At 45.8% G+C, this 21,042-nt stretch overlaps 1 protein-coding gene across 4 annotated transcripts in view; it reads left to right on the plus strand.

Annotated features, from left to right (window-relative positions):
• The window catches only part of LOC146049411 (cytosolic phospholipase A2 beta-like), a 109,348-nt gene that overhangs the window by 67,107 nt on the left and 21,199 nt on the right, over positions 1–21,042 (plus strand). For all 4 annotated transcript variants that reach the window (XM_083165941.1, XM_083165940.1, XM_083165939.1 and 1 more), the window contains exons 10-11: positions 11,340–11,377; positions 18,223–18,358. In XM_083165941.1, the coding sequence (XP_083022067.1) occupies positions 11,340–11,377; positions 18,223–18,358 (174 nt within the window). The remainder of the gene's footprint in view (positions 1–11,339; positions 11,378–18,222; positions 18,359–21,042) is intronic.

Consider the following 21,042-nt stretch of genomic DNA (forward strand, 5'->3'; position numbering starts at 1 on the left):
CTATGTGTTTGTGTTTGTGTATGTGTGTGTTACACATGATGCAAATGCAATTCTAGCAACACAACTTTCGAATCTTAATTCCTGCCTGGGAATATGTGTCACCTGCCCCTTAGAGAAGAAAATATGCATGCTGACTAAGGGGTCGATTCAATATGTGCTAATATTTCCCAAGAAGGCACTCACCTATTTAATGCTGCCGTTAACAATAGCATTGAAGGGTGTTAGATTGGACTATTTTTAAAGTCGGATATGTTTTGTCAGAAAGAGTGGATTGTCAAAGTCATGGCCGATTGTCGAATTACTGTCGGATCAAACAAAAACCGTCCGGGATTCCGAATGTCAGGATATTTCAACAGTCGGAATCCCATATTGAACTCTTAGGGTGGTTTTTTATTAACTAATTAATTCAGATAAGTTGCACTTACAAATACTACAGTATTCGCTTAATTGGCATTACAAGGTTGCCCAGGCCATGTTGGTCCAGGATAACTACTACAAGTGTGTACCAAGCCGCATCTCTATGCCATCTCTTTATATTATTGCTACTGAGGTGTAACTAGGCACACTTGCTATGCCACATCAATGTACAGTGCTGCAATTTTGGATCCGGACACATCTTGGGACGCATCTGTCCGCATATACAGTATATCCGCTTTTTATGCGTCATTTACATATGTACATTCACAGGGATTTTTTTACTAAGATGACAGTTCTATTGAAGATGTCATGTTTCCCAAAGCAACCAATCAGATTCTACTTATTTAATTAGCACTTTCTAGAAGAAAATATATAGAATCATTGGTTGCCCATAGCAACAGCCCATCTTCAACAGAACTCCCAGCTTAGTAAATAAACCCCACGGTACATATGTGTCCTTCTGAAGATGAGCCTCTATACACGTCATCACGTATGTTAATTTAATGTTTAGCGATGCAGTAAGATCTACCTTCCCACAATACCAGCGACACTGCAAGCTTAAAACAGTTATCTATGTCAGAAGTTCTCAAACTCGGTCCTCAGGACCCCACACAGTTCACGGTTTCCAGGTCACCCGATTGGTGCACTCATAACTAACTAACACATTTTAAAAGATCCACAGGTGGAGCTAATTACTTCACTTGTGATTCTATGAGGAGATCTGGAAACCGTGCACTGTGTGGGGTCCTGAGGACCGACTTTGAGAACTGTGATCTACAGTATGTCATTGTATTTTAACATAATTAATCGTAGTTCTTCCATTATTAAGGATCGTCTTTTTCTATGCCTGAGAAAGTGGTTTTCTACACTTTCACGTCCTTAAGATTATTTCCCCGCATAATCTAAAAATGTAAGTTCATCACCTTATCACTGTTTCTGTTGGTATTTGTGTTGTCTCTCACTCCTGTGGGATGTTCCTGCTTCCTTCTGGCTATTCTGATGTTCCTCAGGGACTATATTTGCTGTCTCTTGCTACGTGTTGTTTTTATTTTATTTTAGTAATACTCTTGTTCAGCTGGTTAATCCATCTATGTACAATATATGGACAAAAGTATTCTGCCACACCTGTTAATTATTAAAGTCAGGTGTTTTATTCAGACCCGTTGCGACAGGTGTATAAAATCAAGCACCCGGGCCATGCAGTTTCCATTTGCAAACATTTGTGCTACATAATTGCTACTTTTGAAGAGGTCACAGTGTGGTACTGTGTTAGTGTCACCTTTGTGTGCTACTGTGATATGGTGCCACATTTGTGTGGTAGTGTGATAGGATGCCACCTTTCTGTGGTAGGATGCCAAGTTTCTGTGGTACTGTGATAGGTTGGCACATTTGCAATAAGACGGTTTGTGAAGTGTCATCCCTGCTCAATATTCCACGGTCACCTGTAAGTGATATTAATAGAAAGTGGAAGCATTTATGAAGAACAGCAACTCAGCCACGAAGCAGAAGACCACATAAAACAGAGTGGGGTCAACAACTGCTAAGGTGCAAGTGACAAACGCTCTGAGTCCATGGCCGAAGAGTTGTGAAATTCCACTGGCATTAATGTAAGAACAAAGACTGTGTGGCGGGAGCTCAATGGAAAAGGTTTCTATGGCCTCACATCACATCAAGCCTCACATCATAATGTCCAATGCCAAGAATCAGACACTAGACTGTGGAGCAGTGGAAACGTGTTCTGTGGAGTGACGAATCACGCTTCTGTTTGGTATTCAGGGTTTGGCGGATGCCGAACAAACATCACCTGCCTGATGGCATTATGCCAACCATAATTTTTGGTGCAGGAGAGATTATGGTACGGTTCTATTTTCAGGGTTTGGGCTAGGTCCCTTATCTCCAGTGAAGGGCAATCTTAATGCATCAGTATACCAAGACATTTTATGATACCAACTTTGTGGCAACAGTTCAGGGAATACCCTTTTCTATTCCAACATGACTGTGACCCAGAGCACAAGCAAGGACTATAACACATGATATGATGAGCTTGGTGTGGAAGAACTTGTCTGACAAATCCCTCAACTCACCTACATTGAGCAGGGGGAGAACTGGAATGGAGACTAGGATTCAGGCCTTCTCATCCAACATCTGTGCCTGATCTCAGAAATGCTCTACTGAATGAATGGGCACAAATTCCCACAGAAACACTCCAGCATCTTGTGGAAAGCCATCCAAGAAGAGCGTAAGCTGTTACATCTGCAATAGGGGAGACCAACTCCGTATTATAGTATATATGTTTGAATACAATTTCTTACAGTCCCTGTTGGTGTAATGGTCAGGTGTCTCAATACTTTTGTCCATATAGTGTATGTTCTGCATTTCTCCTAGGTGTGACTCTGCCTTCCTGGGGTTATTAGTCTTTGCTTTGATAATCTGTTTTAGTTGGATTAATGAATAGTAATCTTGTGTTTCTCAATGAGAAGATTACTTAGTTTAGGAAAGCGCTGTTCCACTGCTTAGAACTTCTCTGAAGCTTCCATAAATTCAGTGTCCTTTGTTATAAGTCATCAGTATTTTCTAGATCTATCTCCATATTTCTGGATTAATGTCTGGTGGGGTCGTCTCTCTGGTTATAAGAGGAAATGTATTATTACATGATCAATGAGATATCAGTTCAGAAAGCTGGATTGTAGTTTTCAATGGGATATGGTCACTAGTTGAAATACATTGGCTCGACCACTAAAGGTCAACAGGGCTAAGGTCTGACAGGGTCGAAAGGTCATCACAAGCATTAGGTCAACAATGGGAAGGTCAACAGTCAAAGGTCGAGATAAGTTTTCACTTTTTTTTGAGCCGACTTGTGCTGACAGGCGGTATCATCCCCTACCATCCATGAATCCGACCCAATAACCTGCAATTAGAACCCAGGGGACGCATCATCAGATCACCTGTATGACCATCGGACATCTGAGTAACCCTTAGGTTGCTTAGGATGCCCAGTTTCTATACATCACACAGCTGGGGCCAGTGAAGCCATGTCCAAGGACTTTACCATGCCCAGAAAATGGGACAGACATGTCCCCATTTTTAATGATGCTTCGGGTTGCCATCTCTTCAACACTTCCAAGTGTCAGCTGCATGTCAATCATTCTGTGGTGTTTTGGAGAAACATTGTAGCCCAAGATCAGTGCAGCTTCTGATCATGAACAGATCTAAAAACATTGGAGATGACCATAAAATTGGGCTGACGTACATTTCTGAATTAGGCTCATTGTATGATTGGGCTCTTTAATGGTAGAGATAGAAAGACAAGTTAAAACCACGTATATTACATTACAGTAGAGAGCTTATGTGATTGCAAATGGAGGTTTAACTGAGACTGGTGCGGAGAGAAAACTCTGGGCTGACAAGTGAAAGGATCCAATCCTCAGTCTGGAACACATCAAGCCACTCCCTCCATTAGCCTCTAGATTGACAGTAGTTATTCAATGTCCCAGGTAAACAGACACACACCTTTCTTGATTTATTGCCCACTATTGGGGAAATTTACTAAGTTCTATTTCAAATGGGATGTTGCTATGGGCAACCAATCAGAAACAACTTTTTATTTATTTATCCACTTCTAGAAGATAATAGATAGTATCTAATTGGTTGTAACATCCCATGTGAAATATAACTCCCGACTTAGTAAATGTCTTTAATGTCCAGGGTTGCTTACTTTCTGGCTGCCCCCTCTGGGAGAGGGCAGCTAGTTCAGTGAGGTGGGGGCAGGGCCGGTGATGAGGTTGAAAATGCGCTGGGTAGCTGGCGGATCACCCGGCGTGAGTGCGTGGTCAGCACAATAGCGTCCTCATGGCCACGCCCCCTCTGGGCAATGGCAGTTTTCCAGACATTGCACAGCGGGGGGGGGGGGGGGGCTACAAAGACACAATTAGCGTAATTTACTCTCCCACGGACCCCCCTGCCGAGGTGGTGGTTTAGTGGGAGGTTGATTTGATTTTCGGGACCCTCCCGGCCATTCCAGGAGGGTTGGTAACCCTGCTTTAATCCACTGCAGTATGGTGCCAGTTCTGCTGATAATCATGTGGGGGATCAGGCACACCTTTGGGGAAATATAAGAAAGACAAAGGCCTAGGGCTTCAGAGTTGCAGGGTTGGGTGGTTGCTTCTTGTTTCATCATAACATATTGAATACAATAGACATCGTATAGCATAGACAATCCTTTACCAAGTAACCATGAACTGTTGGTAGCATATAGATTTCCTGCTGGCCATGGAGCAGTGGAGAGTCAGGAGGAGAGGGGGCCTATATTGAATCATTAATTCTGGGCCTGTCTGCAGACCTAATCAGGGGTAACACATTTGATTTATCACAGGGTATCTACAATACCATTTTTTTTATTCTTATTATTAATCTTTAAAAAATCTAACTAGGTTTATGCAAATTGCTGTGGCTTCCGCTGCTTCCTCCCAATGCGCTGGATCCAGGTACTGTTTTCTATTTATTAAAATGAATCATTCTATTTGTAAACTGCATCAGCTAAAAAAAATCCCGACCCTGCCTAAATTTTGCAAATGAATGTACACTGAAATATAATATGTCTGTGTCATGTGTTAATCTATATCATGAAACATACCTGTTTGATTATGTGCATATAAATGATAGAATGCAGAAACCTGGCTGCGCAGGCGCTCATGACTACTTGGTTCTTCCTGCAGCCTTGGTACAACCTGCCAGACAAGGGCGGAACTATATATTCATGGGCCCCATAGCAAGAGTTTGTAACGGCCCCTATGTACCAATTAATTGTGATAAATGTATATAACACATATAACTTATGCAGTAAAGATTGGCCTCCTTGAACACAGGATATGGTCACTAGGTCAACAAGCATTAGGTCGACCACTGAATGTCGACATGCATGAAGGTCGACATGGGGTTAGGTCGACAGGGTCATTCGGTCGACCTGGGATTTTCACAGTTTTTTGTGCCGACAGGTGGTATTTCATGCCCTCCCTCCCACTGGGGCATGGATAAAATAGTGCAGCATGCCATGCGAGGGGATGGGATGCTACGTTACGTCGTCCATGTAGACATCTGGGAAGAAAAACTGTGAAAACCCCCATGTCGACCATTTGGCCATAGACCTTCTCCATATCGACCTAATGACACTGTCAACTTAACCCCATGTCGACCTACAGTGGTTGACCTGATGCTTGTCGACCTAATGTTTGACTATCCAATGATCCACACCCTTCAGCACTGGACCCCATACCAGCTGCACCCTTTGCACCTATGGTAGTTACGCCCTTGCTGACAGAGCTCCATATTGCCTTTCTCCTTCCTTCCTTTTGGTAGTTCATTGATACTTCTACACATGGTGCAAATTGGTTGCTAAGCAATCTTGGCTTACTATCTCTCAGCAATATATTGCTCAGTGACCATATTGATCAGTGTACTGTTTTCTCCAGCGACCAGTGATTTTGGCTGAAAATTGCAAGCAATTCTGTCTTTTTTTTTTTTTAACCTCTTTTCTATTTTGGCTAGAAATCACTGGTCGCTGCCGCTGCACGGTGCAGTGTGCGACCATTGAGGGCTGACTTTGGTAGCACGGTCCTAGCGATTTATTGCCCACTCACACACAGAAACCATGGGCGATACTGACTAAAATCATACCGTGTGTACAGGGCTTTACTTTATACTTCAGTTTGATGCTGGGTTGGGGATTTATTTGTTATGCTCATTGCGGGCAAAATTTAATAGGGTGTGAGAATTATTCCTGGGGCAATTTTGGGAGAGTTTTCCCATTTTTTTTAAAGCAGCAATCATTTACACTGCAAAACCAGGTTGATTTTGCCAAAAAAAAAAATGGGAAAACCTCCCCCAAAATCTCTCATTTTCTAATTCTCACACCCTATTACATTTGGGCCAGCATGATATTGAGAAGCTCCAGTAAAGTCAGGAGCACACATAGGGCCTCATTCTAGTTCACTCTTTCTGACAAAATCCTTCTTAGATGGACAAAACCTAGTGCACTGCAGGTGGGCAGATTTGGGTGAGTTATTTTGTTTCTGTGCAGGGCAAATCTAATTCTCTCTGCACAAGAAACATCTGCCCCACCTGCAGTGCACATGGTTTTGTCCATCTAAGAAGGATTTTGTCAGAAAGAGTGAACTAGAATAAGGCCCATAGTGAAGGTGAGTATTTATCACAGTAATGATACCTAAAGAGAGTCTACAGACGGAGCCGGCCCATTCAATCAGCCGGCGTGCCGCAGCTTTCTATCTCAGCAAGCGGTTCCTAGAGACAATGATGCGCGGTTGATTCCATTGATCCCTAACGATGGGTATGTGACCTGAAACATGTTGGAATAAACTAATACAGTATGCTCCACTGCTGAAACAAGACTCGTGAGTGCCACTTCTTTGAACTTTTATTTTTGAGCTGTGCAAGCTTTAAGGAGGCACCAGAGCACTATACTGTCATTAAAGCCTTCAGTGTAATGTGTGTGTGCACCCCCTGATCTGTATTGTGTTCCCCCTCTGCACTGTATATCCTGTATTATACTTAGATTTTTATTATAATCAGTTCTATTGCCTCCTCCAAGAAACAAAAGTATATCCTATATTGTTTATATATATATATATATATATATATATATATATATATATATATATATAATTGCCGGCGGCGGCACTCCGACGATAAATAAACACACCAAAGGCGATGCAAGTTCAAGCCGACGTTTCAAGGCTATTTAGCCCTTTTATCAAGGTGCAAAAGAGAGACTCTCTTTTGCACCTTGATAAAAGGGCTAAATAGCCTTGAAACGTCGGCTTGAACTTGCATCGCCTTTGGTGTGTTTATTTATCGTCGGAGTGCCGCCGCCGGCAATTGTATGTAGAGCAAGCCCTTGCTGCTCACGGAAGGCACCCCAGTCTATTGACTTGTTTCATATCACTAAACACGGCGCAGCAGTCCGAGTGCCGCCTCGAGGACTATATATATATATATATATATATATATATATATATATATATATATATATATATATATATATATATATTCCAAGCATACGCAAGTATACCTGGCCAATAAAGATGATTCTGATTCTGATATATATAGTCTCGTGTCTGTGTGTAACCGAAACACTGCCATCTGCTGGCAGTGAGTGAAACTACATATTTCTCACTCACACATACACAGAGGCAATAACAAGGTAGCAGACTAGCTTTAGTAGCTTTTGCTTTGAATGGGCTAAGCTAGTGTGTGTGTGTGTGTGTGTGTGTGTGTGTGTGTATGCCCGCGATTTCCCCATAGGGAACAATGTTAAATGCCTCAATTTACCCGCGATGCCCCCGATTTTCCCATAGGAATCAATGTTAAATGGCTCAATTTACCCAAATCATCATAGGGAACAATGGTAAATGGGCCTGAAAACCCAAAAAACACAGCTGAACAGTGAAATGTCCCCCCAAAAGTAGTTTACGCCACCCCACGATCAACGCGAACCCGAAGCGTGGTGAGCGCAGCGAGCCCGCGAGGGGCGGCGGTACGCTTCCTCCGACCTTTTCATACCCCCACTATCCACGTCGGCGTGGAGTGAAATGTCCCCCCAAAAGTAGTTTACGCCACCCCACGATCAACGTGAACCCGAAGCGTGGCGAGCGCAGCGAGCCCGCGAGGGGCGGCGGTACGCGTCCTCCGACCTTTTCATACCCCCACTATCCACGTCGGCGTGGAGTTGAGAATAGAATAGTGTGGCGAGCGCAGCGAGCCACCGAGCCCGAAGCGTGGCGAGTGGACGCGGATACCTGTGAAGCCCGCGAAGGGACGCGTTTACCTGTGAAGGTATCCGCGTCCCCTCGCGGGGCTCGGTGGCTCGCTGCGCTCGCCACACTATTCTATTCTCAACTCCACGCCGACGTGGATAGTGGGGGTATGAAAAGGTCGGAGGACGCGTACCGCCGCGCTTCGGGTTCTCGTTGATCGTGGGGTGGCGTCAACTACTTTTGTGGGGACATTTCACTGTCCAGGGGTGTTTTTTGGGTTTTCTGGCCCATTTACCATTGTTCCCTATGATGATTTGGGTAAATTGAGCCATTTAACATTGATTCCTATGGGAAATCGGGGGCATCGCGGTTAAATTGAGGCATTTAACATTGTTCCCTATGGGGAAATCGGGGGCATAGCGTCTGGACCATTTAAGCCTTTTTTAGCCGCATACGACGCGACCGACGCGATATTGACTTTTTTCAATGCATTTCAATGGGATGCATATCCACGTCGGTGTGGAGTGAAATGTCCCCCCAAAAGTAGTTTACGCAACCCCACGATCAACGTGAACCCGAAGCGTGGCGAGCGCAGCGGTACGCGTCCTCCGACCTTTTCATACCCCCACTATCCACGTCGGCGTGGAGTTGAGAATAAAATAGTGTGGCGAGCGCAGCGAGCCACCGAGCCCGAAGCGTGGCGAGCGGACGCGGATACCTGTGAAGCCCGCGAAGGGACGCGTTTACCTGTGAAGGTATCCGCGTCCCCTCGCGGGGCTCGGTGGCTCGCTGCACTCGCCACACTATTCTATTCTCAACTCCACGCCGACGTGGATAGTGGGGGTATGAAAAGGTCGGAGGACGCGTACCGCCGCGCTTCGGGTTCTCGTTGATTGTGGGGTGGCGTCAACTACTTTTGTGGGGACATTTCACTGCACAGGGGTGTTTTTTGGGTTTTCTGGCCCATTTACCATTGTTCCCTATGATGATTTGGGTAAATTGAGCCATTTAACATTGATTCCTATATTAAATCGGGGGCATCGCGGTTAAATTGAGGCATTTAACATTGTTCCCTATGGGGAAATCGGGGGCATCGCGTCTGGACCATTTAAGCCTTTTTTAGCCGCATACGACGCGACCGACGCGATATTGACTTTTTTCAATGCATTTCAATGGGATGCATATCCACGTCGGTATGGAGTGAAATGTCCCCCCAAAAGTAGTTTACGCCACCCCACGATCAACGTGAACCCGAAGTGTGGCGAGCGCAGCGAGCCCGCGAGGGGCGGCGGTACGCGTCCTCCGACCTTTTCATACCCCCACTATCCACGTCGGCGTGGAGTTGAGAATAGAATAGTGTGGCGAGCGCAGCGAGCCACCGAGCCCGAAGCGTGGCGAGCGGACGCGGATACCTGTGAAGCCCGCGAAGGGACGCGTTTACCTGTGAAGGTATCCGCGGCATCAGCAGCACCGACAGCATGAAGAGCAGGCTCCACAATTGTAAGCACAAGCTGCCTGGCTCTCCCCCAAGCAAGAGCCAACCCACCCCCAGTCATTCCCTGTTTCTCATTCCCTGTCTCCTGATGCCACGACACTATTGTCATTTAGTCACTCCTCTAGCTTTGTGTGACCACGCCCCCTCATAACACATGGCCACGCCCATTTTTGGTGGAGGCTATCAGTACCACCAAGAAAAAATAATTCTACTTGCACCACTGAGTCTATAAACAAGATATCTTTAGTCTAAAATGGTGTAAGGCCTGTGCTCAACACTCCTGCATAGAATCCAGTATCCAAATAGAGCATAAGGTACCCTGTATCGATGGTAGAAGTCCCCAGGGGTCGAATGGTGTCTACCGGCAGACTGTCTCTCCCAGCTGTATAGTGCGGCGTGTACGGAGATTGATCCTCTATGTAATCTATGCGTTTCACCTGCGTCGCAGGCTTCGTCAGGATAAGCAGAGGAATCGATTCTATCCCCGGACTCCTATGCCAGTTTTGCTGCACGTCACTTCCGCTCGCATCACTTCCGCTTTGGTGTCTTGCATCTTTCAAAAAGATACAAGACGCGAAAGCAGAAGTGATGCGAGCCTGCTTCTCTCACACTAGCCGCCGATCGATATGATTTTCACAAGCTATTCACAGACTTGCACAGGACGGTCTTTCACTCTGTCGGGGCGCTGGCTATCTGATCGTTAAACCTCCCTGCTGCGATCAGGTCTGAATTACCCCATCCCCCAATGCTTTACCCTTCAGATGGACTCTGACACCAAAAAAAGTTTCCTGTGTGTTGAATTTTTGCTTGTGTTGACCGTTCTACCCTATGTTCCATACCCAATTAAAATAGAGCCAGTTTGGCATATGGCAGGCATCAAGCTGGATTATTATTATACAGGTTGTGTATCCCTTATTCGAAATGCTTGGGACCACGAGCATTCCGGATAAGGGATTTTTCCTGATTTTGGAATATTTTTCATTTAAACATACTTACCTGTCCCCTGGTGGTACCCCGATGGTCCCTCGGCATCCACTTTGTCCCCCGGCGTCCACGGCAGGCCTCCAGCACCGTCTCTGTCGTCTCCAGCGGTCCCAGGAGTGCATTGCGCGAGTTCCCAGACGCCCCAGTGACGACACCGGTGCGCGCGCGCACGCACTCCTGGGACCGCTGGAGATGACTGAGAGGATGCTGAAGGCCTGCCGTGGACACCAGGGGACTTGGTAAGTATAAAAAAAAGGGTTAGGGAGGTAAAAAAAATGTTGAATTATTCAAAAAAAACAAACACGTTTTTTGGAATAATTCGGATAAGGGATGCCCGGATACGTGATACTCAACCTGTACTAGCATTTTATTTCTACTGTAAATCACTAATATATTACTCAGCGCAGAACTTTGATGGGATCATGACACAAACACATTACATTTAATGACACGACGGCAAAGATTATTTCTCTTTTGTAGATGTTGGTTATTAATGATTATTTATAATAACCTATCAACATTTCACATACAGTAGGATACAATGTTATCTATCATAACAAATATCGCCGGTGTCCACATCAGTCTAGAACGTTTTGCTTTAAATAATATGCTAAATATCTCAACAACTAAAACACGGATGACCCTACTCATATACTGTGTTTTTTATTCCATAGGACAAACCCTTGGACGTGAATCTCAAAGCCAAAGACTGGTAAAGTATTCAGTGTTTGCATGATACCACTACCAATACTTACTACCAATCTCTTTTTCTTTATTACATTTATTAGCGCTTATTTTACCACATTTATATTTTGCCATTTTTATTGACCTGCTGTAAGTAGTAGCGCAGTGTAATCTCTTGCATGTTTACCAATGCTTGCTACCTAATCCTGACGCGCAACCAGCTCAGTCACTTTTATCATCAGCACGTGATCCTTGTCTGAATTGTCGGTTCTGCCTCATGACTAGGGAAGACGGTGTAGAGGAGGGGGCGGGGCTGTGTCGACCCCTCCAACAGGCATCACTGTTTGTCAGACCATCCACTATAACATTTATCAGCATTTTTAACATGCAGCTATTTGTCTACATAGTGCTACAGCTGTTAATTGATTGTGCCTGAGGGAGTTTGGGTGGATCACTTGGCTTCTGCTCATCACTTGGCTTTGTTAATATTAAATACACGCTCATTTTATTTTCTTTCACAACTTGTCGCATAAACACCCAAGGACAGGGGAATATTGTGCAAGATTAAAACTATTAAACATATTTTCGTGAGGTGCCTGCGATGTTGTAATTGTAACACCACCCATATTAGTGTGTCTACATACCCTAGCAGAATTTTGTGATTTTCTGGCCATTTGTCAGAGAATATGAATGATAACTCACAAACTTTTCTTTCACTCATGGTTAGTGGTTGGGTGAAGCTATTTATTGTCAAACAACTGTGCTTACTCTTTTTAAATCATAATGACAACAGAAACTACCCAAATGACCGTGATCAAAAGTTTACATACCCTGGAGATTTGGGCCTGATAACATGCACACAAGTTGACAAAAAACGGGTTTGAATGGCTACTAAAGGTAATCATCCTCACCTGTGATTTGTTTGCTTGTAATCAGTGTGTGTATAATAGGTCAGTAAGTTTCTGGTCTCCTGAAAGACCCTTGCATCTTTCATCCAGTGCTGCACTGACGTGTCTGTATTCTGTCATGGGGAAAGCAAAAGAATTGTCAAAGGATCTGCGGGAAAAGGTAATTGAACTGTATAAAACAGGAAAGGGATATAAAAAGATATCCAAGCAATTGAGAATGTCAATCATTGTGGTAGTTGTGGATGAGGCTCTATATTTTCTCAGATGGTAAAGCTGCCCATTCTTCTTGGCAAAAAGCCTCCAGTTCCTGTAAATTCTTGGGCTGAACTGCATGAACTGCACGTTTGAGATCTCCCCAGAGTGGCTCAATGATATTGAGGTCAGGAGACTGAGATGGCCACTCCAGAACCTACACTTTATTCTGCTGTAGCCAATGACAGGTCGACTTGGCCTTGTGTTTTGGATCATTGTCATATTGGAACATCCAATTACGTCCAATGCGCAGCTTCCGCGCTGATGAGTGCAAATTTTCCTCCAGTATTTTCATGCTGCATTCATCTTGCCATTAATTTTGTCCAAGTTTCCAGTGCCTTTGTAGATCACACATCCCAAAAACATCAGCGATTCACCTCCGTGTTTCACAGTAGAAATGGTGTACCTGTCATCATACTGTAGGTCTTGTTGACTCCTCTCCAAATGTAACATTTATGGTTGTGGCCATAAGTAAAATTTTGGTCTCATCACTCCAAATGATTTTGTCCAAGAAGTTTTGAGGCTTGTCTCTGTGCTGTTTGGAGTATTGTACGCGGGATGCTTTGTGGCATTTGCGTAGTAATGGCTTTCTTCTGGTGACTCGACCATGCAGCCCATTTTTCTTTAAATCCCTCTTTATTGTGCATCTTAAAACAACCACACCACTTTTTTTCAGAGAGTCCTGTATTTCAGGTGAAGTTATTTGTGTATTTTTCTTTGCATTCCAAACAATTTTCCTGGCAGTTGTGGCTGAAATTTTTGTTAGTCTACCTGACCGTGATTTGGTATCCACAGAATCCCTCATTTTCCTCTTCTTAATTAAAGTTTGAACACTGCTGATTGGCATTCTCAATTGCTTGGATAGCTTTTTATATCCCTTTCCTGTTTTATACAGTTCAATTACCTTTTCCCCCACTGCTGTGGGGTAAGCCCAGGCTGGAAGCAAGTGCACCAGCTTCGCCGCACGGAGGACCGGAGGGGAACAGTAACATCAACAGGTGCACTGCGGAGGGGACGGAACGCTAGCCCTCCGCACCACCAACCTGTGCCCAAAGGCTGTGGTGAGCCTGACACGGCAGGCAGAGTCACAGAGTGGGCTGTGGCCTGCCCTGTCAGGCTCACCACGTATACCACCACCGTGACTTTTTTTCTCCTCACCAATACCTTCACCCCTAACTTGTGGTCACTTCAGTGTGGCCCCACATCCCCCATCTGTCACACAACCCCTCCCTCCCAACACTACCTCAACCCATCCCCATTCCTCCCCATCCCCCCCCCCCTCCTTCACACCCCAACCCACATGAGTACACACAATGCACTCTGTGGGAGCATACAGTAAAAAAAAAAAAAACAGGGCCATTGCAGGGCACTGGGCACTGGGCAGTGGGAAAGGTTACAGCGTTTTTTTTTTTTTTGTTTTTTTTATAAAAGCCATTGCAGGGCACTGGGCACAGTAGGCAGGGCAAGTCAATTTGCAGAAATCACAGTGAGTCACTTACTGCACTTACCGGCGCCCAAAGGGAGAGGAGTCACTCAGTCCCGTCCTGAAAGAGACTGCTCCTGTCAATCCCCGCCGCCGCGTGACCCGGACCCTGTGCTGGCTGCTGCTGCGCACACACACGCGCCGCAGTAGCACATGGAGGAGGGAGAACGGAGGAGGACACAGAGGGAGCCGCCCAAGGTCAGGTGCACGCTCCACAAAGGACCATGGGAGGAGCTGCGTGCAGTCGGGCATGCGTGCAGCCCTCCCGAGTCCCGTGGCCATGTTTTCTGTGTAACATCCAGGCAACGGCGGTCAGAATAAATATTTAAAGGTACAGATGCCGGGCAGTCTAATGTGTGGTCCGGTGCACCCCCGGACCACCCCTTAGATTCGCCTATGATGAAAGATGCAAGGGTCTTTCAGGAGACCAGTAACTCACTGAACTTTTACACACACACTGATTACAAGCAAACAGTTCACAGGTGAGGATGATTACCTTTAGTAGCCATTCAAACCCGTTTGTGTTAACTTGTGTGCATGTTATGAGGCCAAAATCACCAAGGTATGGAAACTTTTGATCAGGGTCATTTGGGTAGTTTCTGTTGTGATTACAGTGGCGCTGGAACGTTTTTAGGTTGGGGGGGGCAAGATATAATCTCATTTTGGCGCCCCCTAAATTGCTATATGTTACCCCCTGATAGTTAATGAAATATGTTTTCATCAATAGTAATAGAGTAACAGAAAAACACTATAGTTTTATTAGTAACAAAATAACATTTGTCCAGCACATGCCCCCACATCCCTCATATGTCCAGCACATGTCCCTATAACCCTCATATGACCAGCACATGTCCCCACACCACTCATTTGTCCAGCACAATTTCCCTATAACCCTCATATGTCCAGCACATGTCCCTATAACCCTCATATGTCCAGCACATGCCCTCACATCCCTCATATGCCCAGCACATGCCCCCACATCCCTCATATGTCCAGCACATGTCCCCACATCCCTCATATGTCCAGCACATGTCCCCACATCCCTCATATGTCCAGCACATGTCCCCACATCCCTCATATGTCCAGCACATGCCCCCACATCCCTCATATGTCCAGCACATGTCCCCACATCCCTCATATGTCCAGCACATGTCCCCACATCCCTCATATGTCCAGCACATGTCCCCACATCCCTCATATGCTCAGCATATGTCCCTATAACCCTCATTTGCCCAGAACATGTCCCCACACCACTCATATGCCCAGAACATCAATTGTTCACACACTCCCCATAACTTAATACATCCCCAATGTACATTAACTCAAATTGTGAGCAAGTTTAGAGATCTCCTCAACTTACTTTTTTTGTTTTGCTGCCTGGATCTCTCCCATACACAGCAGGGCAGACACGCTGGCCGCAGCAGGATGGGGTTGGAGCGCGCTGGGGACCTGGATGCTGGATGCCATGCCCATGCGACGCTCGTCGCTGAAGCAGCAGGGGGCGGGCGGCCGCGGCGTCGGACACTGTAAGTGTCAATCAAACACCGCTGGGCAGGGCGGCCGGCAGGGAGGGGACTGTGTCTGACAGGGAGGACGGATGGAGAGACCCGGCGCAGCGGCGCCAGCGCGCATAGCACTGCAGGATATGTGAGTGTAGAAAAGACCTCACACATACATAAAGACACAGACGGGCCCACGGTACTTTAGCGCCTCAGTAATTTTGGGGGGGGCAAGCTGCTCCCTCCCCCCCCCCCCCCGTTCCGGCGCCCATGTGTGATTATGATTTAAAAAGAGGAAGCACAGTTGTTTGACAATAAACGGCTTCACCCAACCACTAACCATGAGTGAAAGAAAAGTTTGTGAGTTATCATTCATATTCTCTGACAAATGGCCAGAAAATCACAAATTCTGCTAGGGTATGTTAACTTATGAGCACAACTGCATATATATAATTTATTTATTATTATAATATTTATTTATTTAGTCTTGATATTCCCTAGTTTAGAATAAAATTATAGCTTACCTATTGCATCATTATATAAGATCTTCGTTTAAACACAGTATTTAAAGTGATCAGTTTGTCTGCAGCATTAAGGTCTCTTCCCCCCTGGTGTAACCCTATTAAAGACACATTTCAGATGGTTATGGGTCACAGGGTCAACTATGTTATTAGTCAACAGGCCGTAGGTTGACATATTAAAAAGATCAACATGGCTTAGGTCAACAGGGTCAAAAGGTCGCAACAGACAATATGTCGACATGATAAAGGTCAACGTGAGTTTTTCACCTCTTTTGGGTGTTTTTGTCAACTGACGTCAGTGTGGACAGCGTCCGCTCATCATGTTTCGGGCACAGTGCCTTGCTATTCTCGGCACACTATTATATTTCCCTCTATGCCCGCATGGAAAGTAAAGTATGAAAAAACACCTGTTCTGGAAAAAATTAGAAAAACGTATCACCATGTCGAACTAAGGTATGTCAACCTTTTTTTATGTGTTGACCTGCCGACCACATCCCTTTCAGATATAGGGCCAGATGTACTAAGCTATGAAAAGTGATAAAATAAAGAGTGATTAACCACCAACTAAGGATGCCAATTCTGGATTGAAAAATGGCTGATCCCGGGATTCCCTGGATCCCGGGATTGGCTTCCCTAATAAAAAAAACCACCCCGGCTTCCGCACATATTTACTTACATGTGCGGTGCGGCCGGCAGCTATATGGTGCAGCTGGGAGATGGTTGGGTGGGCCATCGATGGAGCCGGGAGCCATGATGCTGCTAGAAGTCGGTGGGCGGGCTGTTGCTCTGAAGCCGGACAGGACGCAATAGACGTGGCGGGAGGGCAGTGCACCTGGATGAGGCGGGTTGTGCGGCTCTGTCGCCTGCGCAGTGTGACCTCTGACCTCATCGTGCTGCGCAGGGCCGCTCTGCCGGGAACAGGAGAAGATGGGCAGTGTCTGAGCAGGTGCTCAGACTCTGCCCGGCATTAGACCGCGCATGTGCAGTCTAATCCCGAAATCCCAGGATTGGAAACTCCAAACCCAGGATTGAAATCCTGGGATCCCACCAATCCCAGGTAGGAGCTGATGGTTTATCACTCTCCATTTTATATCACTTTCAAGCTTAGTACATCTGGCCTATAGTTATTTTTATTTGCCATGTTCTAGTCTATGTAATCAGTATAAGTTTTCCATTTAAATGCATTATATGCAAATTGTAACAAACATTAAATAAACACTATTGCATTACAACACAAAATATTGCAATGGTGCCTGGTAACACTATAAATCAGGGGTTCTCAAACTTGGACCGAGAGACCCCACACAGTACACATTTTCCAGGTCACCCGACAGGTGCACAGGTGCATTTATCACTGACACTCCACATTTTAAAAGATCTAGGTGGAGTTAATTTTTTCACATGATTCTGTGAGGACACCTTCAAAACATGCGCTGTGTGGGGTCCTGAGGACCGAGTTTGAGAACCTTTAGTATATGGTGGTAATTGAACCCAAGACCCCAGTGGTGTTAGGCAATAATGCTAAGCATTACAGCAACACTCACATCTGCATAGGTGTAGATATACACACATCTGTGTGTCTGCATTCACTTTTGTATGAGAAGAACACCTTTACTGTACAATGCAATAGTGAGTTGAATAAGTTCCAGAAGGGCTATAACAAACTGAATTCTTATATGTCTGTGGTATAATTCAGATACTGTACATTGATAATATACTACCCAGTAGATGAGTTAGGGACCACTAGTGTTCTCTGGGTACCACACTCTGCTAGGCTCCAAGAAATGTTACTGGCAAATTAAAGTCCTTAAATGTCTAACTGCATCCACATCTGAAGTCACCCGACGCGTTTTGAGCTGCTTGGTTCTTTTTTCATCTGCCTTGAAAATGACATTAAAGTTACGTCTTGGAGCCTGGGGAGTGTTGCATCCAGAGAACACTCTGTTCATAATACCAGCGTCTCATAAAGTTGGAGTGAGGAACATTACCAGCTGCACGTCCTGCAGTAGATTATGTGCTAAACAAGTGTGTTCCATGCAGCGAACATAAAATACTTTATCCGTCCAGATGCAAAGTTTCACCCTTTTGCTGCATACATCCCTGTCTCTAAGTGGGGCTGAATGTTTTAATCAGATGCCGTTCAGGCCCTATTAGGTATAGTTTATCTTAGTTTGTTAATAATTATCATTTGACTTCCAATTTCCCCTCAGCACCAAGCAGCTGAATTTACGTTTGGGATTTGGCCTCTGTGACGATGAGAATCTTTTCCTCTCAAAGAGGAGAAAACTTATTGCGGATACGTTAAAGAAGGCTCTGAAGCTTGACAGGGATTTAGAGGAACATGAGGTACAGTATGTGAAACTCGCTGCCAAATGTATACTGTAGCTTACTGCACATATGTAGTAGTAAGACCCGGCATGATGCAGGTCTGGGTCCATATGTAGCTCTCTGGACATGTATCTTCACTTCTAGAGACCTTTTCCCTGCTTTTCTGTGAGCTGAATTGGGGTCTAGGGGTTAGCAGTGTCCCCCATGGAGTTTGGAGCCTGGCATTGGCTGCCCCCATTCTCTTGGGGCCCTCTAGCCGTCGTACCACCTGTAGTTCCAAGTAAACATCCAATTGCTAGTAGACATAACCAGCTCTGTAACAAGGGCTCTCGGCGCCCTATGCTCGCCCCGCTTCCTTTGCACAGGTGGCAGGTCGCCGCCACCAGGATACCACAGCGATCTCTGCTGTAGTAGAGACAGTACGGGGACGCAGGCACCCTAGATAAGGCAATGTGTGCACCCACAGAGCCTCTGAACTTGGTCACCGCACCGCTCGCCCAGAGGTAGTTGGGCATAGCTAATTCTTTGGCCCACTTTAAAAGAGATAGTGACCCTGTCTTTCTTGGCAAATCCCAAGTGGTTGACTGGTCTGTGTTTGACCTGCTTACATACAGTACTGTAAGCGGGATGCACTTCCTTGTCCACTTGTAACACTATATTAATATTTATTGTGACAATATAATTATGAGTTTACTTGTTATATTTATTTTCCTGACATTGCCCGTGAAACAAGACTGCCACTAGGACATTATCGCAATCTTACAGGTTCTACCATGCATTACAATAATAAATGAATCATGATGATAACATTGTAAAACCCCATTAACCCTTGGCAGTAATAAAATCTAATCAATAAAGAGAGATAGGTCAGGTGGACCCTTAACCACTGAGCCAGACAATAGGCAAATCCGCTATCCCCGATATACCACAAATGTGAGCGTTCAGAGATGAAACATCTATAACCATTGCTACCATAGGCCTCTGTGTGCCCTGTGAGTGTAAAGTTGCATACACACAGGGCAATTTTAGCCCATTGTCTTAGCGATCTAGACAGATTAAGTACGGATTGCTCCATGTGAATGCCCAAGAGCGTAGCAATGTATCTTGTTGCATCGCCAGTCTTCTCACAAGACAACACTGGTTAGCACAGATTGCCCATACACACATCGCTACGTTTGTATGGGGCGATTTAGCCACCGGGAAGCTCAAGGGCGATTTCCTTAGCCTACATCGCTATGTGTGTATGGGCCATCTAGCACCGGGAAGCTCAAGGGCGATTTCCTTAGCCTACATCGCTATGTGTGTATGGGCCATCTAGCACCAGGAAGCTCAAGGGCGATTTCCTTAGCCTACATTTCTACGTGTGTATGGGCCATCTAGCACCGGGAAGCTCAAGGGCGATTTCCTTAGCCTACATCGCTATGTGTGTATGGGCCATCTAGCACCGGGAAGCTCAAGGGCGATTTCCTTAGCCTACATCGCTATGTGTGTATGGGCCATCTAACACCGGGAAGCTCAAGGGCGATTTCCTTAGCCTACATCGCTATGTGTGTATGGGCCATCTAGCACCGGGAAGCTCAAGGGCGATTTCCTTAGCCTACATCGCTATGTGTGTATGGGCCATCTAGCCCCGGGAAGCTCAAGGGCGAGTTCTCTAGCCTACATTTCTACGTGTGTATGGGTGATCTAGCCACCAGGAAGCACAAGGGCGATTTCCCTAGCCTACATCACTACGTGTGTATGGGCGATCTAGCCACTGGGAAGCACAAGGGCGAGTTCTTAAGCCTACATCGCTACATGTGTATGGGCGATCTAGCCACCAGGAAGCACTAGGGTGATTTCCCTAGCCTAGATCGCTCAGCATGCAGGCTAGGATAAATCGCCCCGTGTTTATGAGCTTGTTGCATCGCCAGTCTTCTCACAAGACAACACTGGTTAGCACAGATTGCCCATACACACATCGCTACGTTTGTATGGGGCGATTTAGCCACCGGGAAGCTCAAGGGCGATTTCCTTAGCCTACATCGCTATGTGTGTATGGGCCATCTAGCACCGGGAAGCTCAAGGGCGATTTCCTTAGCCTACATCGCTATGTGTGTATGGGCCATCTAGCACCAGGAAGCTCAAGGGCGATTTCCTTAGCCTACATTTCTACGTGTGTATGGGCCATCTAGCACCGGGAAGCTCAAGGGCGATTTCCTTAGCCTACATTTCTACGTGTGTATGGGCCATCTAGCACCGGGAAGCTCAAGGGCGATTTCCTTAGCCTACATCGCTATGTGTGTATGGGCCATCTAGCACCGGGAAGCTCAAGGGCGATTTCCTTAGCCTACATCGCTATGTGTGTATGGGCCATCTAACACCGGGAAGCTCAAGGGCGATTTCCTTAGCCTACATCGCTATGTGTGTATGGGCCATCTAGCACCGGGAAGCTCAAGGGCGATTTCCTTAGCCTACATCGCTATGTGTGTATGGGCCATCTAGCCCCGGGAAGCTCAAGGGCGAGTTCTCTAGCCTACATTTCTACGTGTGTATGGGTGATCTAGCCACCAGGAAGCACAAGGGCGATTTCCCTAGCCTACATCACTACGTGTGTATGGGCGATCTAGCCACTGGGAAGCACAAGGGCGAGTTCTTAAGCCTACATCGCTACATGTGTATGGGCGATCTAGCCACCAGGAAGCACTAGGGTGATTTCCCTA

Source organism: Crinia signifera, chromosome 12, assembly GCF_055691185.1.
Source record: "Crinia signifera chromosome 12, ASM5569118v1, whole genome shotgun sequence".
Taxonomy (NCBI): Eukaryota; Metazoa; Chordata; class Amphibia; order Anura; family Myobatrachidae; genus Crinia; species Crinia signifera.